Here is a 25,360-nt window from a genome sequence, read left to right on the forward strand (position 1 = left end):
CCAATTGTGCTTACAAATACCTCAATTTAAGAGGTATTGAATTCTGTCGTGGAAGCCAGTGCAGGCAGACTTCTGAATGTGTGCAAGACTGGCACTTTAATCTCCTTTCTAAGACAAACTGAAAGGAACAAGAGGAGAAACATGGTTATTTATACAAGCTACAGACATTGGGGAACCAATATCAAGCCTTGGCCAGCAGAAAATCAACAGCAGTGCCTAACTGAGACACTAGCAATGCTAACCTGAAAAATAAAAACTGACACAGCCAGCAGCTAGCAAACTGGGATAACTTTTCCAAAATGAAACAACAACAGCTCTAAATCAACAGAACCAATATATTATGGTGTAGTTAACTTAACCATGCTGCATATGGACAGCAACACAAAGGTATTCTGAATCTATGTGCCACCACAACACAACAAGGGCCTTTTCAGAGATAAACTGTAAGAGAGGACTAGTATCTTAAGAAACGAGAGCACCTGAATTCGAAGTGAGTGAGCGTTTAACCAAACATGTTTGTATACATCCAACAATGTAAAACAATGTCATGCCTTGAGCTTATATTAATGCTAACATGTTAGCTACTAATATCAGCCAGCTGGTCTGACCGTAGTCAGTCACACAAAAATGTCACTACAGTTGTTTTGGATTTTAACCATACATGCAAAATTGTGGTTGTACATTTGTCAGGCAAAACATTTCAATGTTAGTGGTTTATTGTAACTGGGCGCCATCGTGCCAGTGCAGCATTTGTAATGAATACAGGGTATTTTATGAACAGCCAAAAGCTGGCTAAATGCAGAAAGCATTGCATGTATTTTTCTGGCAATATATTTGAAGTGCTCGGTTCTATAAATACAGGTAACATTTAAGGCTGTTAAATAGTCTCAGTAATGACGTGAGAGTTTCCCTTTAAAGGAAAGAGAGCAAACTAGAGTAAAGCGGGCAGGAAGGTCCAGAATAAGGCTGCTTGCTTTGATATCTCCAGCATGGCACACACACACATGCCTGTATGAAAACACACATGGCAGAGGTGCGCGCACACACACACACACACACACACACACACACACACACACACACACACACACACACACTATGTTCTCTGGGAGCAGTGCCCACAGCAATAAAACACAGACCAGAGTCATTCCAGCTAACCAATCACTGCCTGACGGCCAACTGAAATGTTTCTCTCCCTGTTCCTCACTAACACAAACATATCTTATCAGCTGGGAATCAGATAAGAACAGCAGCAGCACAGCTGGAAATAACTGAATCTCCATAGTGAGAGAAGTGTATACTGGCAGTGACGCAGCCACTTTGAAACACACACACACACACACACACACACACACACACACACACAGATAGATGAGTTAGTCAAACAAACCCATTCATGGACCTGATCAATCCATTACAGGCCTCCACAAAACGCTGCACAACACAATGCTGAGGTGCACTATCATTAGTGAATATAAAAACAACAGCCCTTTATGGATAAGACATCTAAACTTTTTCATTGAGAACTAACACAACCCCACCAATATTTAATCTTTAGGCTCCTCAAATAAAATAAAATAAATCAGGTGCTAAGCTAGCATGGTATTCAGACTGAATAGTCATTTAATTAATTTCAACTTCATTATTTAGTCCAACACTGCCTTCTTGTTTGCTGTTTTCTGGTGACTGATCTCCAACATCATTTTTAGTTGACACAATGGATGTGTTGGCCATCATACAATTACTGCTGGTTAAGGACCTTAAATTTTATGTTGTTGACATTTGAGTTTCTATGGGTGCTTTATTTAGCCATTGTAGTGATTACTGCTCACACTAAGACAGCCTTTGTTTCGTTCATTCCACACAAATGCATCATTTCCCATTTCATAGGTGAGACCTGTGGAGAAAATTGGGAAAACTGGACATTCAACCAAGAATCTACAGCAACGCTGACGGCTCTATGGGGCTATACTTAAGCACAATGGTGAGCTAAATGCTAATGTCAGCATGCAAAAATGCTCACAATGACAAAGCTAATATGCTGATGTTTAGCAGGTATAGTGTTTACCATGTTCACAATCTTAGCATGCTAACATTTGTCACTGGCACTAGAGGAAACTCAGGCGATCACCAATGTTCAATCATCTCACTTATATATGTTATTGCTTGAGTTCATCCTGAGGGAAAAATTATGCTTTATAACAAAGTTCATAACAATACATCCAAAAGTTGTCGAGACATTTCACCTGCTGGTGACCATAGAGGAACGGACAGGGAATCACCAAAGTCAGTAGGATACATAATCTGGAAACCATGAATGCCTGTACAGAATTTTCTACCAATCCATCGCGTACATCTCGAGATACGTCATTGGATAGTCTAACACTTTGACCTGGTGGTGGCACAGAAGATGTTCACCAAAGTCATCAGGGGACCTGTAATATCTGAACCAATTTCTTCATCCAATATTTGCCTTACAACCAAAACTGTCAATCTCATGGCAACGCTAGAAAAAAAGTCAGGGGATCTCCAAAGTCAGTAGGATTCATCCTCTGGCGATTATGATTGTCTGTACATATTTCATGGAAATCCATCCAATAGTTATTGAGATATTTCAGTCTGGACAAAAGTGGTGGACCGACCAAGTATCCATTGAGCCCAGCCACTGGGGCTAGTAAGTTTGTATAGATGTGCTGGAGAGAAGTAGTTAACTTAACAATGGTATTTTACAAGAAGAATGGTCTTTTGTTTTGTAATGATCTTCTCATTGCTGACATCAAACATGTACAAAAAATGTGAAATCTTTCATTAATCTGACATGGTTTGAATTACTATTGTGGTGTACCAAGCTCAAATATTAAAGCATGAAACCCCTTGGCTCACATAAACATAACCAGCTCCAGCTTGGACTGCTGTGAATGTAGATGAGTGTTGAATTATGAATTGGTTTGAACTGCTAACCTCTGCTGGGGTTGAGTGAGGTGAATGCTCATGGTGCGAGTGACACTTTATATTTCTTTTTTCCATTGGACATTAAGCAGTGACATCACAGAGTGACCCTTGACATTCAGGTGGTTTGTTCCAGATGCTTTTGGGTCGTAAGCACTGCTGCTAGCAAGATGAAGGTTGTGGCTGAGGAAACAGGGGCAGGCATATGCCTGGCTGGGTGGGGGAGGGAGCAGGTGCTGCTTCTGGAGAGCCTCATATGACTGTCTGGGAAAAAGGGCACTTATGCAACAGAAAACCTTGTAAACTACACGACAGTCCTGCAGATCGTAATGTGATTGAAAAATGCAACTCATTGTCTGAGTCTAAAATGATTTACATTCCGAAAGCCAATTGAATACACCAGGGGTCATATTTTACATTGAATTAAACGTTAGTGTAAATCCACAGACATGAGAGATGAAACTGCCTGGTTTTGGAAAGGAGGGGGAAAAGGATGTGCATCGTTGCTTCTCATGAGAGAGATGTGGTGCTGTAATTACCGGGTGCTTCCCCATGTCTGGCTATTGCACAGCACTGATTTATCCTCCCTCCATTCCCTTAACTCTCACTCTCTCCTGTCACCCCATGATAAAGTGAAAATAAGACGTTACTGTTATTTAGAGTAGATCAGATTGAAGGTTTAACTCATGTAAAGGTTTCTTACCGTGACTTTATAATACGCTGATTGATTGAGATGGGCACCACTGTAATTAAGCAGTTAGAGCATTATGTCACTTTAATGCCTGCTAACTCAAGTGGAACAGGTTTCAAACTAAATCTGCATTGCAAGTATTGCTGTCAGGGGAATAATGTATCACACTCAATCTTGTGTACTGGCACCAGATTCCAACATACAGGAGCATACTCTTGACACTTATTTCCTTCCACATGACATCCAAACCACTGCTGTCCCTTTTCCCTCCGTTCCCCTCCCACCCCTCTGTTAAATATCCTCCCACCCCCCGAGTCCCTTGCCAGGCCGTCGGAGCTGTGTGTTATTAGAAACACATGTGGAGTACTAGAGGTTTTCTGCTCGCGTTGAGACAAACATGCGTAAAGTTGTGGGAAGCAAACATAGCCCAGAGACCTGGAGAGACACACTGACTAACATGGACACCGTGGTCATGTCCATAGCACTCAAGCATACACAGACAGGCATATAGCAGAGGGGAGAGGCATAAAAACAACTCAACTAAAACAACAGTGTCTTTTTTTCCTGGAAAAACGTCTGGCAGTAGATATCCGTAATAAGTCTCGGAGAGACACAAAAAAACTCCGAAATGCACAGTGAATCCCTGCATTACAAATTATAGCCACAATGATGGATTTTTGAGTGGATTGAAGAGCTCAATGGGGACAAACATACTTAACTTAAGTGTGTGATCCATGGCTCTCAGTGGCACAGTCTTTCAATGCATCATGCACAGAGAGCCCTGAAGTGTCCCTTGGCCAAGTCATGCACTGAGCAGAAAGCAAACGTGGGGGTCTGACAGCGTGGCAGCTAACTCCTTAAGCACACCCGACTGTAGAAGTCATTAATAAGACCATGTGTTGATCTTAGGAAGGTAACTGAGGTTTAGTCAGATTTGCAGCAAAGGCCACTATGCCAATGTCCACCCCAGAGGGACTGAGGGGGATGTAGTACAGGTGCACGGGCCAGCATGGATGTATGATGAGGTACAGAAAAACAGTTGTATTCACACAACCACACTAATGTGAATGACAGGTGCAGCCAAGAAGCCCATCCATCCGTCATCCAGAGTGGTGGTGGGAGTAAACCATTAATTCCAGGAGTGACGTGTGTGGTAAAGTGATAGAGATCACCCAGTGACGAAGAGGAATCACTCTCCATAGCTCAACAAGACCATCACTCTTCCAACAAAGGTCGGCTCGACCTGCAAACAACTCAAACGGGGGCAGGAGGATTCAAAAATGATATTCCATAACTCAAGCAGGTAGACATATAGTGATTCATCACATAAATGAATTCTACTTAAACTCACAATGTGAATAGACACATCAGACTGAGGCCTCTTTATACCTGTGGTTGGCTGCCTTTTCTTTTGGCTGGTTGGTAGTGGACTTGGGTTATCAATTAACTCAGAGACCAGGTGTATGAAGGGCACATGCACAGCTGCATGGTGAGACTACCTTTGTTGAGCTGCTGCACCGATTTGTCTACTCAGTTTTCTTGCTGAGAACTGCTAAACAAACTACCTCCAGATTGTGTCCTTGGGACCAGCCATAACAACAAAACTCAAACAAGAACATCTTTGATGCAAGCCTTTTTGGTTGTCCGCTTCATGGGGCTCTTCTTGTGCTAGAACTTACCAAAGGTAAAGTTCAAGGTAAGTCCCAAACAAGCTACTGCCAGCCAACCTTCTAGTTCTTCTAGTAACACAAAATAAATGTATTTATTTTTGGGATTTATGTGGATGGCACGGTGGCTTAGTGGATAGCACTGCTGCCTATCAGCAAAAAAGGGCCTGGGTTCAAATCTTAAACCTGATCCTTCCTTTGTAGAGTTGGCATGTTCCCCCCTTTTTCTCCATACATGCCGAGATAAGCTCTAGCTTCCCTTGTAGCCTTGCACAGGAATAATGAATGGATGGAAAGTTTTTAAAGAGGTTTTGCAACTTCCAAAAGTAGCGCAATAAGAATTTTTAAGACGCCATTTTGTGTGTACATTCTGCTAATTCAATGCCAGATATAACTATGTCCTATACCAGAAAATACATTTGGCTAGATGGCTGACACTCCTCTATTGTTTCTCCCTGTAACAGAAACAGTCAAACACGCGCCACCCCCCAACACACACACACACACACACACACACACACACACACACACACACACACACACACACACACACACACACCCTTCTATAGGTCAAGTCATGTCAAGGGGCATATCTACAGAGGTCAACAGCTTTTCTCAGGACTCTTAGACCTACTCATTGATCACAATGTAAACAGATAAGGTAGCATCGGTAGCTCACATTCTTTAAAACATTCCCCTCCATCTTTGAGTCCATTTCATTGGCTGTTATTCTGCTGACTTGCAGAGACTGATACAAATCTTATTCTGTAACTGTGAAATAGCAAACAGCTACAAATGGCTATTACAAACAGCCCAAAATGAAACAAGAAAAGGCACAAGTGAAAACAGTCATCTTGCTGGTTCCTGGGTTTAATTTCTCTTTTTTTCCCAGTACAATAGTATGGCATTTCCATTTCATTTAATCCAGTCTTGTTAAGCTTTTTAAGGTGTTGAAGCCATTTAGAAGAGTTGGTATGCTGTCTGGCTCTGAGTGATTAATGGCAGCTGCTCTGACAAGGTCCAACTCTAAACACAAAGCAGGAGGAAGCCTCTGCTCCTTCGCACGTGTCCCACAAATCCTGCCTTTACATATGTAGAGGAAAATAAACACTCTTTTGCTTCCCCTGCCCAGTCTCTCTTCCCTCTCTCCGCTCAGTCTTAGTCATATGAGGGTATATAAACATGAGTCGCTGTGGATCAGTGCACACAGAGACAGGATATGAGAGTGATTCCCCCTCACCTCTCCTTTTTGAACCTGCGTCACAGACAGTGAAAAGTGGCTCCTTTCCAAAAAAAGGGCTGCGCAGGGGTCAGCTCTGCCCTGCTCCGCTGCATGCCTGTTGATACGGTTTCAACCTCAGCATCCCAGTAGTGGAAGCAGGACCCCCTCACTGTATGTATCTATGTAGCTTTGTATTACACCTCAACGGACACACCACACAAACTGAGCTGCCATTGCACGGTTGTGACTGCACATACCACACACACCAGACCAATCCAGTGTGCCTGAAGCTGAGCAGAGGGGTAAACAACAAGAGAAATCAAACACACTGAAGTGGAGGTTGGCCCTGCAAGAATGAAGAGAATAAGATTATTAAAAGGCATTTTCAAGCAAAAATGCCAAAAAATTTATTGTTTCCATCTTTACAAACGTGATGATTAGCTGCTTTTCCTTGTTTTATATTATAGAAAACAGAATATCTTTTGGATTTGGATTGTTAATCAGATTAAACAAGCAATTTATAGACATCACCTTGGGTTTCATTTAATTGTGGTGGCCATCTTTAACTATTTTCTGTAGTCCAAATGATTAATTGAGAATAATAAACAACATTAAATGAAAATAATAGTTGCAGCCCTAGTCTTTCTTCTACTACTACTCTGATAATTGATTAGTCTTGTAAGTTATTTCTACAAGCAAAAAAGCAAAAAAGTAAATTGTTCCAACCACTCAGTTGGTCCTCCATGATATTCCATGAACACAAAATCCTTGGGTTTTGGACTCTTGGTCTGGCAAACCAAACTATACACAACAAATTGTGACGGGCGTTTTCTTTTTAGTTTTTTTTTTCATTTTATGGACCAAACAATCAATTGATTAATCAGGAAAATAATAGACAGATGAATCGAATATTAAAAATAATCATTTGTCGTAGCCCTGGTTTGATGAATATCTAAATGATGTGAATCATATGCTGTGGCCTTTACAGTTGGGAGTGTGGTGGACATTGCGTCTCTAACCACGATCATCAAAACATGAGGGAAAATGTTTTTGACGAGTGATGTTCATCCCTCCAGTAGAGTTCCAGAGAATCTGACAAGGAGCACTGACGCTGGTGTAGGAGGCTTATGGTGGCTCAACACCTTACTAAAACTCTTTCCTTTAATTTGTCACCCATCTGTAGCTCAAAGTCAGCCCTAGATATGCTTTGAAAGGGATCATTAAAAACCAGAACTAAAAATTAATACAGAAACTGCAGAAATCCCAAAGTTGGAGCGATGAAATTTGGCCTGTTGGTACCAGTTAAAACCCAAGTCAGCAAATCTTTCCGTACAGCCAAACCCCCTGATGGAGGAAGCAGAGGAGGGATCAACCAGGGATTGAAGAGGAGAGGGATAAAGAGGAAGCAGAGGTGTGGTGTGGAGGAGCCTGGACGGAGAGGTGTTTCATAAGCCCTAGTGCAAGATCCTGTACCTCAGGTTGCCAGGTCCCAGCTGTTGGGGTGGAGAAACCTTAAGGCTGATTCAGAGTCTGGTTTAAGAAAAAAATGTATAACACCGCTAAAGGGAAGACCAGAAACACATTTTTCATCTGTAGACTGTTCAGTCTCACTGAGCAAGCTCAATTACCTCCCCTGTCTGTGTGCTTACCCAATTAAATATGTGAACAGAATGGATTTAGATAAAGCGGCTTTCAGACTGCGTAGGTGAAAGAGCAGAAGTATGAGAGATATATGTAGTGTGGCCGTATGCTATAGTCAATCAGACGATGTTCCAGGCTCTTCAGTCGACTGTGTCAGACACTGTCAGCTTCACTTTCACATATCCCTCTACAGGCCTCATACCGCCACATTACTAAATTACTATCTAATAACCCATCTCAGGCTCATCACTCAAACTCAAATTGGAGCAGTTAGATCAAATCCGAGATCACCTCACAGCTCTTTAGATCAGAAAAATCAAAAGGACTCGCCATAAAAAAAGCCATCATTTTCACTGCAGTGACTGCTGCTCATAAATGTCATAAAGCTGGATTGGTATAATGGGGGAGCAGAGAGACAGGAAAAAAGAGGGGGGAAGGAGTAAAATGAGAGAAAGTCAGGCACAAACTTCCAAGGCAGTGCTAATCTTAGCATGCCATCTAGTGGTGAAAGATGGTATTATCCAAACGGAGACGCTTGGGATGTCCTTGTTAGAGCTTGAAACGGGATCCTTCCAAAATGACAGGCATCCCCAGATGATTAGATGTCAAAAGAGTCTGGGTTCATTTCATTTTCATAAAATAAATACAAATGAACATACAGACAACATAAACAGCTGATGTCTGGGACTTAAAACAAGACTGTACTCTTTCTTAGGGCATGTACTCTTTCTTAAAAATCCTGTCCTGCTGATGTTAATTCATACGTCCTTGTTTTTTCAAAGTTGAATAAAGTCATTTTTCACAGCACAATTTTATTCACCACAATCTGAACCTCATTGATTTCATTCTCTATTCAGCTGGAACCCAAAAGAGGCCGACTCAGCAGACAACTTGACAATTTCTCAATTTCTCTAAAGATTAATGTGGTGCAAAAGAAAAAAGCAATTAATGCCTATTAGGGAACAGTCCAGATATGTTTTTTAAATAAAACTTAGGGCATTGTTCCAGTGCGCTGTGTAAAATCCACCATGTTTGTGGTGTTTGAACTGTTTGAAACTTGTTCTGGTACACATGATGATCTGGATGTAGATTGGTGCTACAATGTGAACCGGATCACCAAGTAAGTCACACCTACACTAGACCTTCTAAGTCCATGCCAGCCTCGCAACCGTGGTCGAACCTCACACATCCTGCCCTAATGTGATATCATGCCCATCAGAAATGCCTTCTGAACCCTAATGAATATATAGCACAGAGAGGACCCCAATTAGTGGGCCAGCAAGGGGGAGGAGGCGCCACGCCATACCACATAAACAAACTTATCTTGACAGGGTCGCTTGGTCGAAGGAGGGAGATGTGCGGATAGCGAAGGAGGCCGAGAGAAAATGAATTACCTTCCTGACACACGTCAAAGCCAATCACCGCGGAGTATCCCTTGCCGTTCCCGCGCCCCAAATCCCTGCCGCCACCGTTGCGTTTCATCTGCCAGTGTTAGTATGCACACAGGCCGTGCGCCAGCCTCCAAATGTATTCATTTATTCAGAGCCCCTCGGAGAAATCACAGTGTCTTGTTGTCCTTTTTTTCCCCAGCTGTCCAGATGGAATTTGCGTGAATAACATCAGTTTAGTGAGGCAGAAAATAAGTACAGGCTAGCACAGCGGAGGGGACTAGATTACGCCTTCACCCACCTCCCCAAAAAGAGGATGGAAAGACAAGTGTCACCTTCATACACTTCTTTCTCCCTCTGCCTACCTTTCTCATTTTCTTTTCCAGTTCTATTGAAACTTATCAGGCAGGGGGAGGGCTACAAGTGAGAGATCTATACAGCTTTTGCTACAATTATTTTGTGTTATCATACACTGCAGGTGCAATTAAACAGAAGATCATGAATCAAAGAACTAGAGCGGCTTTTTCATTACAAAAAGGTGAGCAGCCATCAAAGGAGTGCAGCCCAATGCTCATTTATCCTTGTTTTGTTTTGCATTTATAACGCAACTAATTGCATTAATTAATCAGATGTACTTCTAATAAGAGGGAGAGCATCTTGCACAAGTAATTGAATGAGATGAAAGTGAGGGGAAAAAACCTGTAAATCAATATTTCCAACTTCAATAAAGCCCAAGAGAAATTAAAATGTCTTCAATCAGAAGAGTGGAAACCCTCAATATTCATCCAGCCTATCAAAAAGAATTTACTGCACAGCCTTCAAGGAGTCAAGTAATTGTCTTTAGTATAAACTCTTGAAATTGGTTTCAATAGAAATTTCCAAAGACAGACATAACAAGTGTTCAATCTGCTTTAGAACAGGTATTATTGGTTGTCATTTTGGTTGTTATCACTGACACTAATGGATGGCAGACAGAGCAACTGAGAAAAAAAACATCTGAATTAATCCTACCTCTCTGAGAACCGTACTCCCGTATCCTCTGTACAAGCCTCGGACACCCTGCTCAGGGATAACAGAGACATTTCACAAACACACACTTATTAGAATCACAGATATACACTTGATTTGCATTCGCTACAATAAAAAAACAAGAAATGTTTTCCTTTAAGAAATCATGAATATTTACTCAATAGCACAAGCGAGTGTTACAAAGCAATTATTTTACAAGTAACCAAGTTCCATATTTCACAACAACCATATGAAAGGTTTTGAAATGCATCTGTGAAATTATCAAATAGGGGAAAAAAGAATACTAAGCTTTTTTTCGTAGTTTTGGCCTTCATTTCAACCTTATGATGACATTTTACTCATCAAAGTAAGGGCTGTGAGTTGGGTTAGGGTTAAGGCATCGGTATGCTCCAACAAAAGCACTTGTTGGATGAAGCACTAACAGCCTCCGAAAGTGTGCTCTGTTAAACGATATCATATCTTCATATTTCAACCCGCCTTCGAATGTGGTCTTGACTTTTGCTTTCAAACATGGTTGCATGTCATATGAACTAGTTCTTTTGGAGCATACCCAGGCCTTTAGTATTATGTGTCCGGGTTTATGTGTCCAGGTTTGTTTAAAATCTGTCTGATTGTCGGAGCTCTCTGTGCTTGTGTGTCTTGCCCCAACTAACTTCTTTTCAGCGATATCACTTGACTCCCATTAACAGTGTTATAATCACTGATCGGAATGATGGCCAAAACCACAAAAGTTAAAATGATTCTTTCAGGAAGTGCCTCTGATTGCTGTGTACCTCTTCTCTGAGTGTAGCCAGCAAGACGTGGTAGGTGGTGGATGAGGGAGAAGCCTGGGTCCTCTGTTTGACCACCTCTGTGGGCACCCGGATCAGACATGCCACCTAAATGATGGAAAGAGCATGGGTTAACAGACCAGATACTGTCCAATGGTGTTGCCTGAATACAGGATATCTCAGTCTACAGAGGTGTATATCGTTCTGAAGGGCTTTCGCTATTCATATTTTGCTAAATTGCAGGCAGGTGTGTCAGCAGACATTCCTCACCCCACCACACATCACTCGCCCAGGTGCCCTTTTGCTGGGCATAACACTAGCCTGTGTATGTTCTTGCTATGTGGCAGGTGGCCATGATATGGCACGGCATGAGGAGAGCAATTACATAGAGCTGGCGGGCTAACGAGTGCTTTAGTTAGTGTCCAATTGGGTCAATTAACAAACCAGTACACACAGCAGACATGACACCTGAGCAACAGGTAAAAAGGCCATCAGGCTGACTATGTATCTGCGTCCAAAGAACACGCGCTTCCAACAAACACATTGATGGATCCAGACACACATGCACAGCTCAGTAGCCACACTCCCCGCTACAAGTTCCAACCCATCCACCATATGTCAACAAAAATATGGACTGCCAACAGCTAGTGAAGATAGACATGAATATTTATGCTTCATAACTCCCATCGCCCTAAAGGCAGGCAGGCACAGCTGCCCACCTGGCGACTTGATTTCCCATTTATCCTGCATCAGAGCGGAAATACCGGCTGACGGCAAGCAATCTTACAGAGCGATTTGTGAGTCGCCCCCCTGCTGCGACTCCCCTTGGTCATACAGATGCCAGTCTGCCAGTGCCACCCTCGCCACAGCACCAAGACGTGCAGAGAGGAGGAAAGAGAAAGAGTGATGGAGGCACTGCAATGAAGATAAAACGCACCCCTTTTCCTGTTTTGCTTCTGCTTCATTCAGCTATCCATACTGATTTAGCGTTTGGGCCCCATCGGAAGTTTTAGAGGAGAGGGGCCCTGGAGGATAAGGCTGTATTGCCGTACTCTGTGAGGGGGAGAAGGCTATCCCGACAGCTGTTAGAGGGCTCACTTCTGTCAGCCACTTATCCTCTCTGTCGTCTCCTCTGCCATACACCAAGGACACCTTATGAGCAAGAACGTGAATATATGTGGAGCGCAAAAGGAGAATGGGCAAGTCGGCAGAGCTGGAAGTCAAGTGAAATCACAGACTGAGCTGAAGAAGACTTTACAGACATAACATGTGAATCTGTACAGGCACAGTCCTGGCTCCTTATCTCCTTTATCTCCTGTATTGACTATTGATTTTGATTTGGTGTATTTCTCAGCTTTGTTTTGACCTTCACTGTATTACTTTTGCTGCGGGCCAGAGCGAGTTCTTCCACTTTTCAACGAACAGATAAACCTCATCCTCTGAACATAAGAGCAAAAACAAAAGACCTGAATAAGTGGCTATGAAGAATTCAGCACAATTCTTATTGGTATTTCAGGTATGACCATAGCATCGCTGAAACCCAATCACGGTGCAATAGTACCACCAAGTGGCCACACTTTCACCAGCATCACCTCCCTGTGATAACTACGCTGGCTGCATCCATCTCAAAGATCTCATGTGCCCTCCCTTTGGTCAAGTTTCCATTTCTAATACATCATGTTTTCCCCAAACCAATTCTCCAAAGGACAAGAACAAGGCAACTAAATAGAAAGAAAGTGGCTATGACAAGTAATTACTGACGTAATTGGATGTGGGGCCTGGAGTTGAGACGGCCTTTCCTCTCCTGTCACTGCAGAGGGGAAGGCAGAATGAGCCAGAGATTATATAAAATAAATTAGGGACATTGTTTATTTGGGAGTAATTTGCACGCCTAGGGGTGGGGAGAATGATGTTGAGTGGATAGAAGATAAAGCGTGCAGCCTCCGAGGCCATTTCAGATCTCTAAAAAAACAGCAGAAAAGGGGGGAACAATGGCCGTGAATCAGGGCATGATAAAAATAGGGCTGGGGCTTAATAAGTCTGGATAATAGAGTCATATCCTGTGTCGAGATGTAGAGGTACTATTTCATCACATTTTGAAAGAAAGAAAGAACAAAAAAAGAGAAAGACTGAAAGAGCCGCAGATTTAGGTAGGTGTCCCTCATTACAAGTCAAGCTTGTTACCTCACGTTTAGGGGAGGGCTGTAGGTGGAAGGCTGTCATGATGACAGACGTCATACTTTGCTTGCCCTTCATTATCAATGCTTTCCTCTGGCTTGTAAACTTATTATACACCCACTGGCAGTCTTTTAAATCCCTGCTACCATTCATCTTTATTTAAGAGCTGTTGGATTCGTCAAGCAGCGTTAATTAGGAGGCTGCCTGTCTGTGATTGGAGCCTTTCAGTTTCCCTTGGCCTGTTGTTGTTAATCCAAATGACAGAGCGTGTTTTCAATTTCCAGCACTGGCTGCCAAACAACAAGGTAAGAAGCCGGCGCTCAATCATGGGCGAACCACAATAAGGAATGGGAAATTAGCAGCGACTCGCAGCACATTATCGGCATAGCCAGCGAATCAATCCACAGATTGAGTCATTACATCCCTCCGTCCTCCACTCCTTTGCTAGATCCCTCTTTTACCGCTCACAGCCACCAGGACACAGTGGTCAGTGTATCAGGACCAGAATTATCATCTGGCACCATAAAGACACAACAGGTAAGAAAAACACACAGGCTGCAACAACTGTTATGGGCCTCAATTATTTGGATATATTTGTCATTGAAATATACAGCATTAACCACCAAAACAGACAATTTGCCAAAGAGGAACTGCTGCAGTCACACATATAAAGACAGATGTCCCTAACTTTAGCCTAATTCTAACAATGCCCAAACCAATAAACTCCAGCTGAAACATTTCCTACACAACGTAATCTCTTACTGAACACGTGTCTATCGATCATGAGACAAGTGGAACTAAACATGCTCTAAAACCCTGTGGAAGAACAGTGCCTTCCCACTCAATGTAAAGCCTGTGAAGACCACAACATCTACATCTCTGCCCCTGAAAGACAGTGTGTACCATCGTATGTACCAGCACCAAACTCCCACAAGGTTTTGATTACTCGCCCAATTCTGTAAACGCACCATAGTACCAAGAGAGACTGAAATAAGGGTCGACAAAGGAAGGAAGGAAGGAAGGAAGGAAGGGAAGAAAAAAGGTCATGAAGAAAAAGGGAAGAGATGAGGACACTGCGTGTCTCCAAATTTGAAACAACAGCCAATAAATCACAGAGCGTGGCGCTGCTCGAAGGCGATGCATGGATTATTTCTCAGTGCCAAGTTAAGTGGCTGCCAGTTTCTACCCCCAAAACTCCTCCCTCTTGCTCCCTCCTTCTTGCTGTCCCCCTATCTTGTCATGTCACACTGTATTTTCCAGTACATCCTCCCACAGACGTGTGGTGGTGGTGGTGGTGGTGTGGTGGTGGCGGTGGGGGGGTTTATAGATGCGAGAGAAGCCCGCCGCCTGGCCTTGACAAATGAGCTTTCAGGGCAGACGTCGAGCGAATGGGAATGAAGATAAATCTGATCTAATGGCTGGATAACAGCCTGCTAGAGCCTGACAGACGCCATCAGCTTACACATTCTTTATGGGAGCGTCCCACCACCACAGTCACACAAACATCAGGACGCTGGACGCTTCTGGCAGAGGAGGGGGGGGGTTCTCTCATTGTCTTGACCCTCTCTAGTTCTTCCTCTCTACAACTTGTGACTGTCCTCCTCTCTGTCCTCCCTGTCTCTGTCTGTCTGTTCTGTTTACAAGTTAAGCCAGGCATTAAGTAGGTTAATACAGAAACAGCATTAGTTATGACATGAGAAGACCACCCTCCAACAGCTCTAGTGAATTTCTGCTTTATATCTGTGCTTTTAAAGTACATATTTCCACCACCTGTGACCCTGAATCTAATGAAGGAACTTATTTAGGTCTCAAACTTTATATGTATTGTAGTAGTTCTAACTCTCACAAATATTTCATATATAGTGATTACTGTGGTGAGGCTTGCTCTTGCTGTATATGCCTAACCAATCCTCCTTCCCCCTCAACGAACATCTGTTAGACCCAAGGCTTGACTATAAAGATAAAAACTGCTTCGACTTAAGTGTGTACAAGTGTTCTCTTTTCTTTCTTTCACTTCCCATCTCATACTTTATGCAGAATAAATTCTGTGCTACGATTCCCTCTGGTGTGATCATAATAGACTTTGACTGAAGTCCACATCTACTAAGTTAGTGCCAAGTTGAGCACATCATCCATAGAGGGAGGCTTGGGGATGGGATTAGCGAAGCAATGAGTCCCATAAAGCTTCTGTTGTGAACGTTGTGCAGAGTAAACAGTTGGTAGAGCACAACTGAATGGACTCCTGGGGAAAGGATCACAGGCTGATGAAGGGATGGAGTGGGGAAGTCAGACAAGGAACAAATAACAAGCTGCATCTCCTTCTTTAAGTTCCTGTGTGTCAAAGCCTGCCCGCCCCCAGCTGCTCCCAGCAAGAGAGAGACAGGCAGGAGGAAGAGCAACAGAGAAACACAGTGAAAACAAGTGACCCTGTCTTAATCTGGCAGGACAGAACATATAATGCAGAGTGGAAGACGAAACATGATGCTAATGAAAATCTGTTTTGAGTTTGCGTTCGTGTTGACAGTGTGGTTTGTGTTTAACAATTCAGATTTGGACTGAGGTAAGAGATAAGCAGAAGAACTGTGTGTGTCTTCGTGCCTGTGTGGTTTAAATATAGACAAATAAGAGAACTGAAGAAGCCGTCTGCCACGTTACAATAACATTCTGCACTGAAATACAACAAAACACAGCCTTTACAGACACAAAGTAGATTTTTAAGAGCATAAGAAGGACCAGAACGTTTAAGGTCGGCTTAAACCTGGAGGATACACACACACTGAACTGAGCAGGTGGAGTCTGATCTCCTCCCAACATCATCAGTGTGGAATGGCCATTCTGAAAAGGCCCGTTAAAGCACTGAAATCATATGAATGAGTGAGATTCATGTTCTTTCATCATAAAGTATGGCCTGAAAGATTTTAAAGACAGAACTAATAAAAAAAATTGCAAAACAAGATGATGCAATATACTTGTATGTATGCAAAACATACATACATACATACATACATAACATACAAAGGAGGAAAACAGAGGACTCAAAATGTATGATAAAGTGACAAAACTGGGGCTGCAACTAGCAATTATTTCAGCTCTATTCTTTCGATAATCATTTAGTCTATAACATGTAAGAAATTTGTTTTACAAATGGCAATGATAACAAATCCTTTTTATTGTCCAAAGTCAAAAGATATTGAATTTACAATCATATAAAAAAAAGAAAAGCAGAAACATTTCTTTCAATCGACCAATCGATTAATCAACTAATTGTTCAGCACTAGACATAACACGTAAATCGCACCCACTTGGCCAAAACTCAGCCAAGCTTATGTTAGAGCCTCAGTGCAATAACTTTTAATTAAAAATCATTAGCAATGACTGAGGAGACACAGACAGAATCATATGTGGCAGCGATTGCATCATGGTGAGGGCGTTTAGGCCTCGCATACCACTCGGGGCAGCACTAGGGTAGGCCTTTCATTGCTAAGCCTGAAGATTACTCTCTTTGAACAAGACGTATCCAGTTGCCAGAATTCAGTGGGATACCGCCCCTGCTCTGCTCAGCTCCACTCCCGAGGATTTGAGCCTTTGATGTGCTCAAATCCAGAACAGCGGGGAAGGGGTTAAAGGTAGCCGCAACCTCAGCCTCACCTTTCACACTCATCTGGACTGTGCCATAGACAAAAAGTGGGGGAAATGCACAGATTGTTAAGTGCTACACTCCCAACCAGAGGTTAAAAACAAAATCCAACTCTTACTGGATTTGTGTGAACATAAGAGTGTATATAAGAACGTGTGTCCTCCCTCAACACTGAGAGACACCAAGAGAAAGATAAACTCAAGCACAGTGAACACTCTCCCATGTGGAATAATCCCATTTCATAAACATGCAAAACTTGGCTAAATTACATTCATCCAAAAGCCATGAATACTGAAAACCTAGTATTTTGCAGAAAGCCATGGTGGTATAGCAGGGGAGCATCCCTCTTTCCATACCACCCACCCCTCTACCCCCCTTCATGCCAATGTGAATACGCGAGGCCCCCATATGGCTCAGATTCTGTGGTTCACTGCGAGTGATTGGGAGAGGATGGACTGAGGAAATTGCGCTGCTCCTCGCTGGTTTCAAGCTGGAATTCCCCAGACTAAATTGGCAGAGTCTGGGGGCCTGAGCTGGGAAAGTAGATGAGTCAAAAGGCAGTAATGAGATCTTATTTACCCAGCTAGTGGGGGAAATGGTGGAACAGTCCTGAGGAAGCCCCCTTAACTCACCCAGCTGGACCCCGGGGCCTACAGCCAAAACCACATACTTGCCCTGCTGCCCCCTTGCATAGTGGTGTGTGAAATTGGAAAGGCAATGACGTTAACAAACGTGGTGGTGGTGTTCATTTGGGACTCACAGTGGTGGGAGAGAAACAAAGGAAGAGCAGATGTGTGGAAGAGCAACAGCAAGTGCTGCTTCTAAGAATGGACGACTGAAAATGAATTAGGCCTACAGAAATAAACATGACGTGAAAGTGTACCAGCAAAGTGAAAGAGGAGTAAAGCTCCAAATGAGAGGAGGTAAAAGTTGGGAGAATCAGGGACAGGAAGACTTACTATTTCTCCCAGGGAGGCGGCCAGCATGTGAGTGACAGGTGCCATGTGTGGTGCTGCTAGCACTCCGCCAGCACCGAGCAGGGACTTTGTGCAGTCGTAGGTGACAAAGAAAGCAGCAGCTGAAACCAAGCAGAACCACAGCCATTTAAGGCCCATTAGTCAACCAGCATACAGCAATTAATATCCCTCACTACCACTGACAGGGGAGAAACTGAGGTGTGAGCGAGTGTGTGTGTATGTGTGTCTGTCTGCATGTACAATGAAGGCAAAAGCTTCGAAAGTTAAGTGTGTCTCATGTGAACAGAGTTCAGTTCTTTCTTATTCCCACTTTTCAAACCATAGTCATACTGACTCATTAAATGTCATAAATTCATGCAACTCTTTGATTGAATGGTGCATTGATGATCAAATACCAGTGTTCCTATTTGCACCACACAGTATCCAAATAGAGTAGCCTCAATGCAAAGTAATTCTTTAAAATATTCCTATATTTAGAACTTCATCCATTCAAAGGTCTACTTGGAAATGCCTAGACAAGGACTTTCTCCTCTTTGTCTCCAAACACATTCCCCTTGTGTGAGTGTTTGTAGGTGTTTGCCATGTGTCTTTTGAATAACCTTCAGTGTAAGTAGCAGTCTCTTTCTATTGATTGAGATTATGGTGTGCTTAGGAATTAACATGAAGGTTAATGGATAATCTTTGATGTAATTTGTTAAATAATATTATGATGAAGTACGTGTTTGGCTAGTCATTATTTGAAATATTTATGGTACCTTAATGTGCAAATATTTAACATGATTTAAGGGCTGGATTTATCGCAAGATATTGTAATTTGCTCTTTCTTTGTTTAGAACCATGGCAATCATCATGTATGTGGGATAATATTACATGCATACATATATACACCACACACAGACTCACAAGGGGAAAACAATACCAGCCACACGTTGTTGCCTGTGGAAAACCCTACAATACAAATCAAATAAATAAAACTAATTTGATTGTGAACTACTAAACGGAACCATGCAACCCTCACAAACCAACAAAAGTCTACAAAGTTGTGCTTTAACTCATTACCACTGTGCTGACATAAATAAATGAATGTGTAACAGCTAAAGGAAGCTCTAAACACCCAACTCAAACAGTTACTTGGTCGATGTCTCGGAATGACCCCAAACAAAGAAGAATCTTGGTTGTTTGGTGTGTACCTCTGGGAGAATGTCAATTACAAACAATAGTGTCCAGTGAACCTTCATCAGAACATATATCCAGCTATCACAATGAGCGTCTTACCATTGGGGAAGGAGCCGACAGCAGCAGATGGGACTCCGGCGTAGATGCCCCTGAAGCCCCCTGCCTTGTAGAAGCCCTGCTGACTCTGCAGTCTTGTCTTAATGGTGTCCAGGGGGAAGAGGGTCAGATCCACACTCATCCCCGCACAGCCTCCTGCCTGGAGAGACAATCACTTTGTGAGACATAATGCCGCAATACACACTCTATAACACCAGTGGTGGAAGACACGTTCAGATCTTCTACTTAAACCTGCATTCATTGATTTTTATGGCCATTTGGGGGCATCGCAACAGCTGATATATTGTAATCTTATTAAGCTGATATGGCAAACTTGTTAGCAGTTGCCTATTTACACATATAGCTGAGACAGGGCAACCTTAGGAAAACTTTGGAGCGATTGTTTTAGCTACCTGACGTATGTAACTTCAACATTCACTCACCTTTAAGATCCATTTTGGTCTCTACCAACTCCTGAGGTAAATATCTGGCTCTTTAGCTGCTAAATGCCCCACTATATTGCCTGTATGCTGTTTGGTGCTGGGCAGGTAGTGTACAGTGGGTTCATCAGAGCTTTTTCACTGATGCTGACCAAAACAGTAAAGATGCAGACCGTACAACCAAGACAATGCGGTGCTTTAAGTAACAGTAGCAGCACCACAATGAAAAAATACAAGTATTTTCAGTAAAATATATTTAAGTATCAAAAGTTGTCTTTCATTGTGTTATAACATTGAATTATCATTACTGATGCATTAATGTGGGTGGGTAGGTTAATCTATAACAATGCATGTATGTTTTGTATTTAAAATCTTTGTCAGGTAAAGTAGCAAAGTCAATAAATGTCAATAAAATAAACTGTCAAATAAAAGTAGTGGAGTGACAAGGTGGGGTAAAAACATACAATATTTCTTTCTGTATTGAAGTAGAAGTATTTACTTGTATTTACTTTCTATCACTGTACAACACTATAATAAACGTGCAATAACACAATAAGAGGGTAATGTTTGCACTGCACACACACACTCACACACATATTTTTTCATCACTCATGTCTGTCTTTTGCCTTTACTGGCTTGTCACCTCATCTAAGATCCAAAAACCAAAAAAACATTACTTATTGTAGCATATATAGTGATTTTCCACTGAGGATATTCCTTTGCTCTTCCTTACGTCTCATTATAGTCAATTTTGAATGAAGAGACACAAAAGGTTCTCATTTTCCCAAAGACTTGAGGAGTGAAAGTAGGAGTCATAGTCACGCGAAAGCCATGTTACTTTGTCATTGTTGCTGAACTGATAACATTTCGGTCATTCCCTCTTTGACCAGAAAATAAAACACTGAGAGGAACAATAAGTCCTGATTTGTCCTTTGAAAAGGGCACGTGTGTAAAAGAGTAGGGGTGCCCCGCCCCCTGGCTCGTGCACACACGGAGAGATGCTCTCATCCACAGTAACTGTTGTAAATACACAGAGCTGTTTCTGCCCTAAAGTAGTTACAGTAACACTTTCTGTGTGGCTTCACATGTGACAGTAGTTACCCAGTTAGCTATCTCCCGTAATGTCAAACTTTTGTATTATTTTGTAGTTTTCGACTTGTGTAACGTTAGTTGCTCAGTTAGAAGACCTGCCGTCCGTTAGGATTTAAAATGATATTAACCTGTGGCTGCAATAGGTTACACAGGCTAGCCTAGTTTCTGGCTTGTCTCATACTATATTTTGCAAACAGATTCATTATTACTAGCTTATATGCAGAACACGAACAAAATATATCCACGACTTAAGCTGTTGTGGTAAGTTGGTCTTCAACTGCAAGTAACCGACTAAATTTGTGATTAAATGTGGTTAAATAAGAGGTTGGTTGATGGCAATATTAAAACATTACATATTGTACAAAATTGCCGCCTTACCACCAGGGACGCGACGAACTCTCGTCTCTCCATGCTCCGCTCTCAAAACCTTCCCTTGTCAGTCGCGCAAACCGTAAATGTGCAACTGTTCAGCATGTTTGACACTCAACTGAAATCAAAACATGCCTGTCAAGGACGCTGCCATCTTGGTTGAATTACTTCCGCGTGACGTCATGACGCATGCTTCTCACGTGATGTCGGACGCTGTTAAGCGGGTACATTTCTGTCATTTCACTAAATCAGGTTAAATTCTGTGATTTACGAGCTTTAATGGTACCGAGACTTAAGGTATCATCTTGGGGGTGTGTGTAGAAATTGCAAAGAAAAACATTGAAGAAGGTAATTACTAAAAGAATACTCAGTGTCAGTGCTCAATGTGCGCTGGTCATAGATAAAGTGATTGTGAGTTAAAGACATATTCACCCACACTAATATAATTCTATAAAATAAATTGTTCAAAGACAAATTAAACTTGATTTTTGTGTTTATTCATTCTTCTAAAAGAATGGAAATTCTGTTGAAAGTTTACTTCGATGTGCTCTAATTCAACAGTCTGTGGGAGACTGACCACCACCTAAATGCTGGACCATTGCAACTGGTTGGCCACTGGGTTGAATTACAGGCTATTTGGTAAAGGAGCTCTTAAGCAGCACTCAAATTTGCCTTCTCAACATTGCAGAAGGATGTAATGTCACAGGTCCGCAGATAATAAAGAAACAGTGTGAGCCAAACAATCATAGACTTGCAAACTCTAACTTTATTTTCTCCTAGACTAGGAGAGTGATGTTGCCATTTGTTGTCTGTAATCTTGTACAAATAGAGTGATGATACCACCTGAATAAAGACTCAGACACAAGATGGATCAAGACAACACTGTTTCTACTGTCCGGCAAACACCAATTTGCATGTTTAAGTTGAACAAAGGTACATTCAACCTGCGAGACTGCCTTGGCCGAAACACTTCCTTGAATTTATCGGTTACACCACTTTCAATGGAACTGAATGAGACACTGGTGGACTGGTGTTTCTTTGAATGGTCCCTGTGCTGAAAGAGTGGCTTTGAAAGAAGCAATCTCTCGTTTGACTTTGCGGTCTGTCTGGCTGTCAGTAACAGTCTGATTTGGTGTAAAAAACTGACATAGATCAAGCTTGACGTTTAAATTTGACCACAAATATGACATTATGAGTCATGTTAAGACTCGATTCATTTTCAGTGATGTCAAGAAGACAAAGCAAAAAAATATAAAAGTAAAAATAATGTGCTTCTGTGACCTACCTTCACACACACTTGTGTTGCCTTTCCATTACTGTAGGCCCTTGTATTCTTGCGTCTCACCTCTCCCTCGTGATCCTGTTGAGTGAGTGTGTTCAGGTGAGTGTGTTCTTTTCCAGTGACACGCCGACTGGGTTATTTATGGGCCGCTGTCAGCCAGGCAGTGCCTCCTATTAGGGAAGAGCAGGCGAGGGGCCACCACCTCTTTATTCAGCCCGGACCCAATGATGTCTGGGCTGAGTGCGCCCAGTTTGAAGCTCGCTGCCCGTCATCCATCTTGTTGAAGCGGGTCTCGCAGGGATCCCATTGGAAGTGAGCCCCAGCTGGATCTGGACCGGGCTGCTGTCTCTGCTGTCTTGATCTGTATTAGGCCTGAGGACGGCAATAGCCTCACGTACACTCTGCTTCTCATGCTTTTTATTGTCTTGATGCAGCACTTCATAAGATAGACTGCAGAGTACGAATTTCTTTTTTCCTCTGGTTAATTTTAGGTTATTCAGTCATGTTTTACTCCACTGAACACATGCAAGGGTTATTTATTGTGGCTCTGTCATTGTGGTACTTTTACATTACAGCCCATTCCTAAGGAAGACTTTGTCCCTCGGTTCAGTCAAAACAGCGCATTAATTCTACGCCATACCTGAAATTGATTTTCTTTTTTTCTTTCGGTTGTTGTCAAGAAGTTTGCAGTGTCTAGAGTCCTGTCTGTTCCATCATGTGAAGCCATTTATCACCCTGTCACGGCACGTCCTTGGTTATAGGGATTGTCATTTGTGCTCCAAATGCTGTATTCCTGTTAAGTCTCAATGGACTGTCAGCAAACCTTAAGGTGACATTAAAAATAACACAAATCATAGAAGTTTCTTAACAAGACTGGACTCCCTAGGATCAGCTTTTCAACAAGTGTGTTACTTCTGAAAGATTTTAGTGGAGCTTATGCACTAAGACTCTTCTGAACCATTTATTCCTTTCTTCAGCAGTGATGGAAATCTTACCTTTTAACACTTACAAGCCGCTAATGTGTTTCTGAATGACTTCAGCCAGACACATGTCAGGAGTGCAGCTTACAGTTTGAGGCCAAGAAGACCTTAATTAGACCAGAAACTGGTCTGTACCAACATGGTCTGTGACTTTTTGATGAAAACCCTATGAGGGGCGGGTAAATTTATCCATAGAAGTTAATGTAAAAGCTGGCTGGGTGAGAGTAGAAGTGTTCAGTTACCCCCTGTGTAAGGTCAATGAGAAGCACCCAGAGTCTGGGCAGATTTGCAGGGAGCACCATTGATCTTGACCCACTCAGAGTATGATCTCAGAGATAAAAGGGAGGAGACGAGAGGGGAACTTATTCACTGTCAGCCACAAGTCAGCAAAGGGCAATTCTAGCCCGCAGGCTGTCTTTGAAAAACTGAAGGGCAAAAGCAGGCAGGATTAAGCCACGAGGTGGGGAGGGAGAGAAGTGCAAGCAGCCATAAAGCTTATTGTAATAACACAGAGCCAACATCTATTGGTTTCGCTCTCTTTTAGAGGCATGTGTGTTAGGTGACAGCCAGGATGAACTCGGAGTCAAAAGGTTATGTGACTTGCAAAGGTGAGAGTGTTCACCAGAAGTTTTTAGACACTTTTTCTGCCTGTGTGTGTGTGTGTGTGTGTGTGTGTGTGTGTGTGTGTGTGTTTCAAACAGGGCAGATTGCTTACATTTTCCTTCTTTAAATGAATTTTCATTACCTTCATTTTAAAGCCCCCAGTTGCTCCTTCGGACACCGTCATGGACAACAATTGTCTTTATTTTTTCTTGCGTGTAATTGGAGAAAGCGCCATCTGTAATGGTCATTATTTGTGAGCTGAGAGGAACACACATCTTGAGTCTGACACGGTGATGTTATTCATGAGACAGGGTGGTCGAGCAGCGCAGCAAACTTCAGCCCAAACATAACTCCTGCTCATTAGCCGGCCTAACATTTGCATCATTAGGACACTGCAACAGCAGGGGTAGGAGGGAAAGCGACTAAGCGCCTTTCATATAACTCTTTGTTTTTAGCTCTCAGGGTGATAGGCTACACGGGTCTGTGACAGGGAGGGAGAGCGGGAGGGAGAGCAGGAGGGTGGGAGTGATGCTCCCGAACGGAGAGAGGAGGGAGGTGACAGGAGGAGAGGAAGGAGGGAGGCGAGATAAAGGGAGTAAAGGAGAAGAGAAAGGTTAGAGAGAAAGAGGAGAATAAAAGAACATTCATTATAAATTCACTGAATCGACAAGCTGTCAGGCTGCGCTGCCGTCCATGTAGCATATAAGCCTCTGCTGCACTATTGACTCCTACGTCACACCCAAAACTTCTCTCTCCTTTTCTCACCTTTGGTTGCATCCACATCACCTGTGCCTGCGCCACGCTATCTGCTCTCTGGATTGACCCCCGAGAGCCTTGCTAAGCCATGTCATCATCCCATCCTCCCCTTCCCCTTTCTTCTTCCCCCTCTGCCCTCTCATCCCTTCTGGGCCACCAGTGAAATATGAGCTGCCTATAGCATATTGATCCCATGCCTAGCTCCTGCCTAAAGATAGATAGATCACAGACAAGACAAAGCACTCCTGATGCCTCCTCCTCTGCAGCGGCAGCAGCTGTGTGCCAGTGGCTTCACTGGTTGATATTGATTGCAGTGATCAATTTCACCACAATGCACGCTGATGGATTCTGTGCTCCTGTTGTCGCTGTCCCAGTAAGAGCAGGTGAGCTGAGCGAGGGGCTGTCACACAAGTCAAA

General features: G+C 42.7%; 1 protein-coding gene across 2 annotated transcripts in view; it reads right to left on the reverse strand.

The window, feature by feature from the left end:
* slc25a26 (solute carrier family 25 member 26) overlaps positions 1–21,429 on the reverse strand; it is a 51,664-nt gene extending 30,235 nt beyond the window's left edge. For both annotated transcript variants that reach the window (XM_070903011.1, XM_070903010.1), the window contains exons 1-5: positions 21,332–21,429; positions 19,425–19,581; positions 18,132–18,250; positions 11,361–11,465; positions 10,570–10,617 (exon numbers count right to left, since the gene is read on the reverse strand). In XM_070903011.1, the coding sequence (XP_070759112.1) occupies positions 10,570–10,617; positions 11,361–11,465; positions 18,132–18,250; positions 19,425–19,581; positions 21,332–21,364 (462 nt within the window). In that variant the 5' untranslated portion in view covers positions 21,365–21,429. The remainder of the gene's footprint in view (positions 1–10,569; positions 10,618–11,360; positions 11,466–18,131; positions 18,251–19,424; positions 19,582–21,331) is intronic.
* Positions 21,430–25,360: the final 3,931 nt, after the last annotated feature.

Source organism: Enoplosus armatus, chromosome 3 (genome assembly GCF_043641665.1).
Source record: "Enoplosus armatus isolate fEnoArm2 chromosome 3, fEnoArm2.hap1, whole genome shotgun sequence".
Lineage (NCBI taxonomy): Eukaryota > Metazoa > Chordata > Actinopteri > Centrarchiformes > Enoplosidae > Enoplosus > Enoplosus armatus.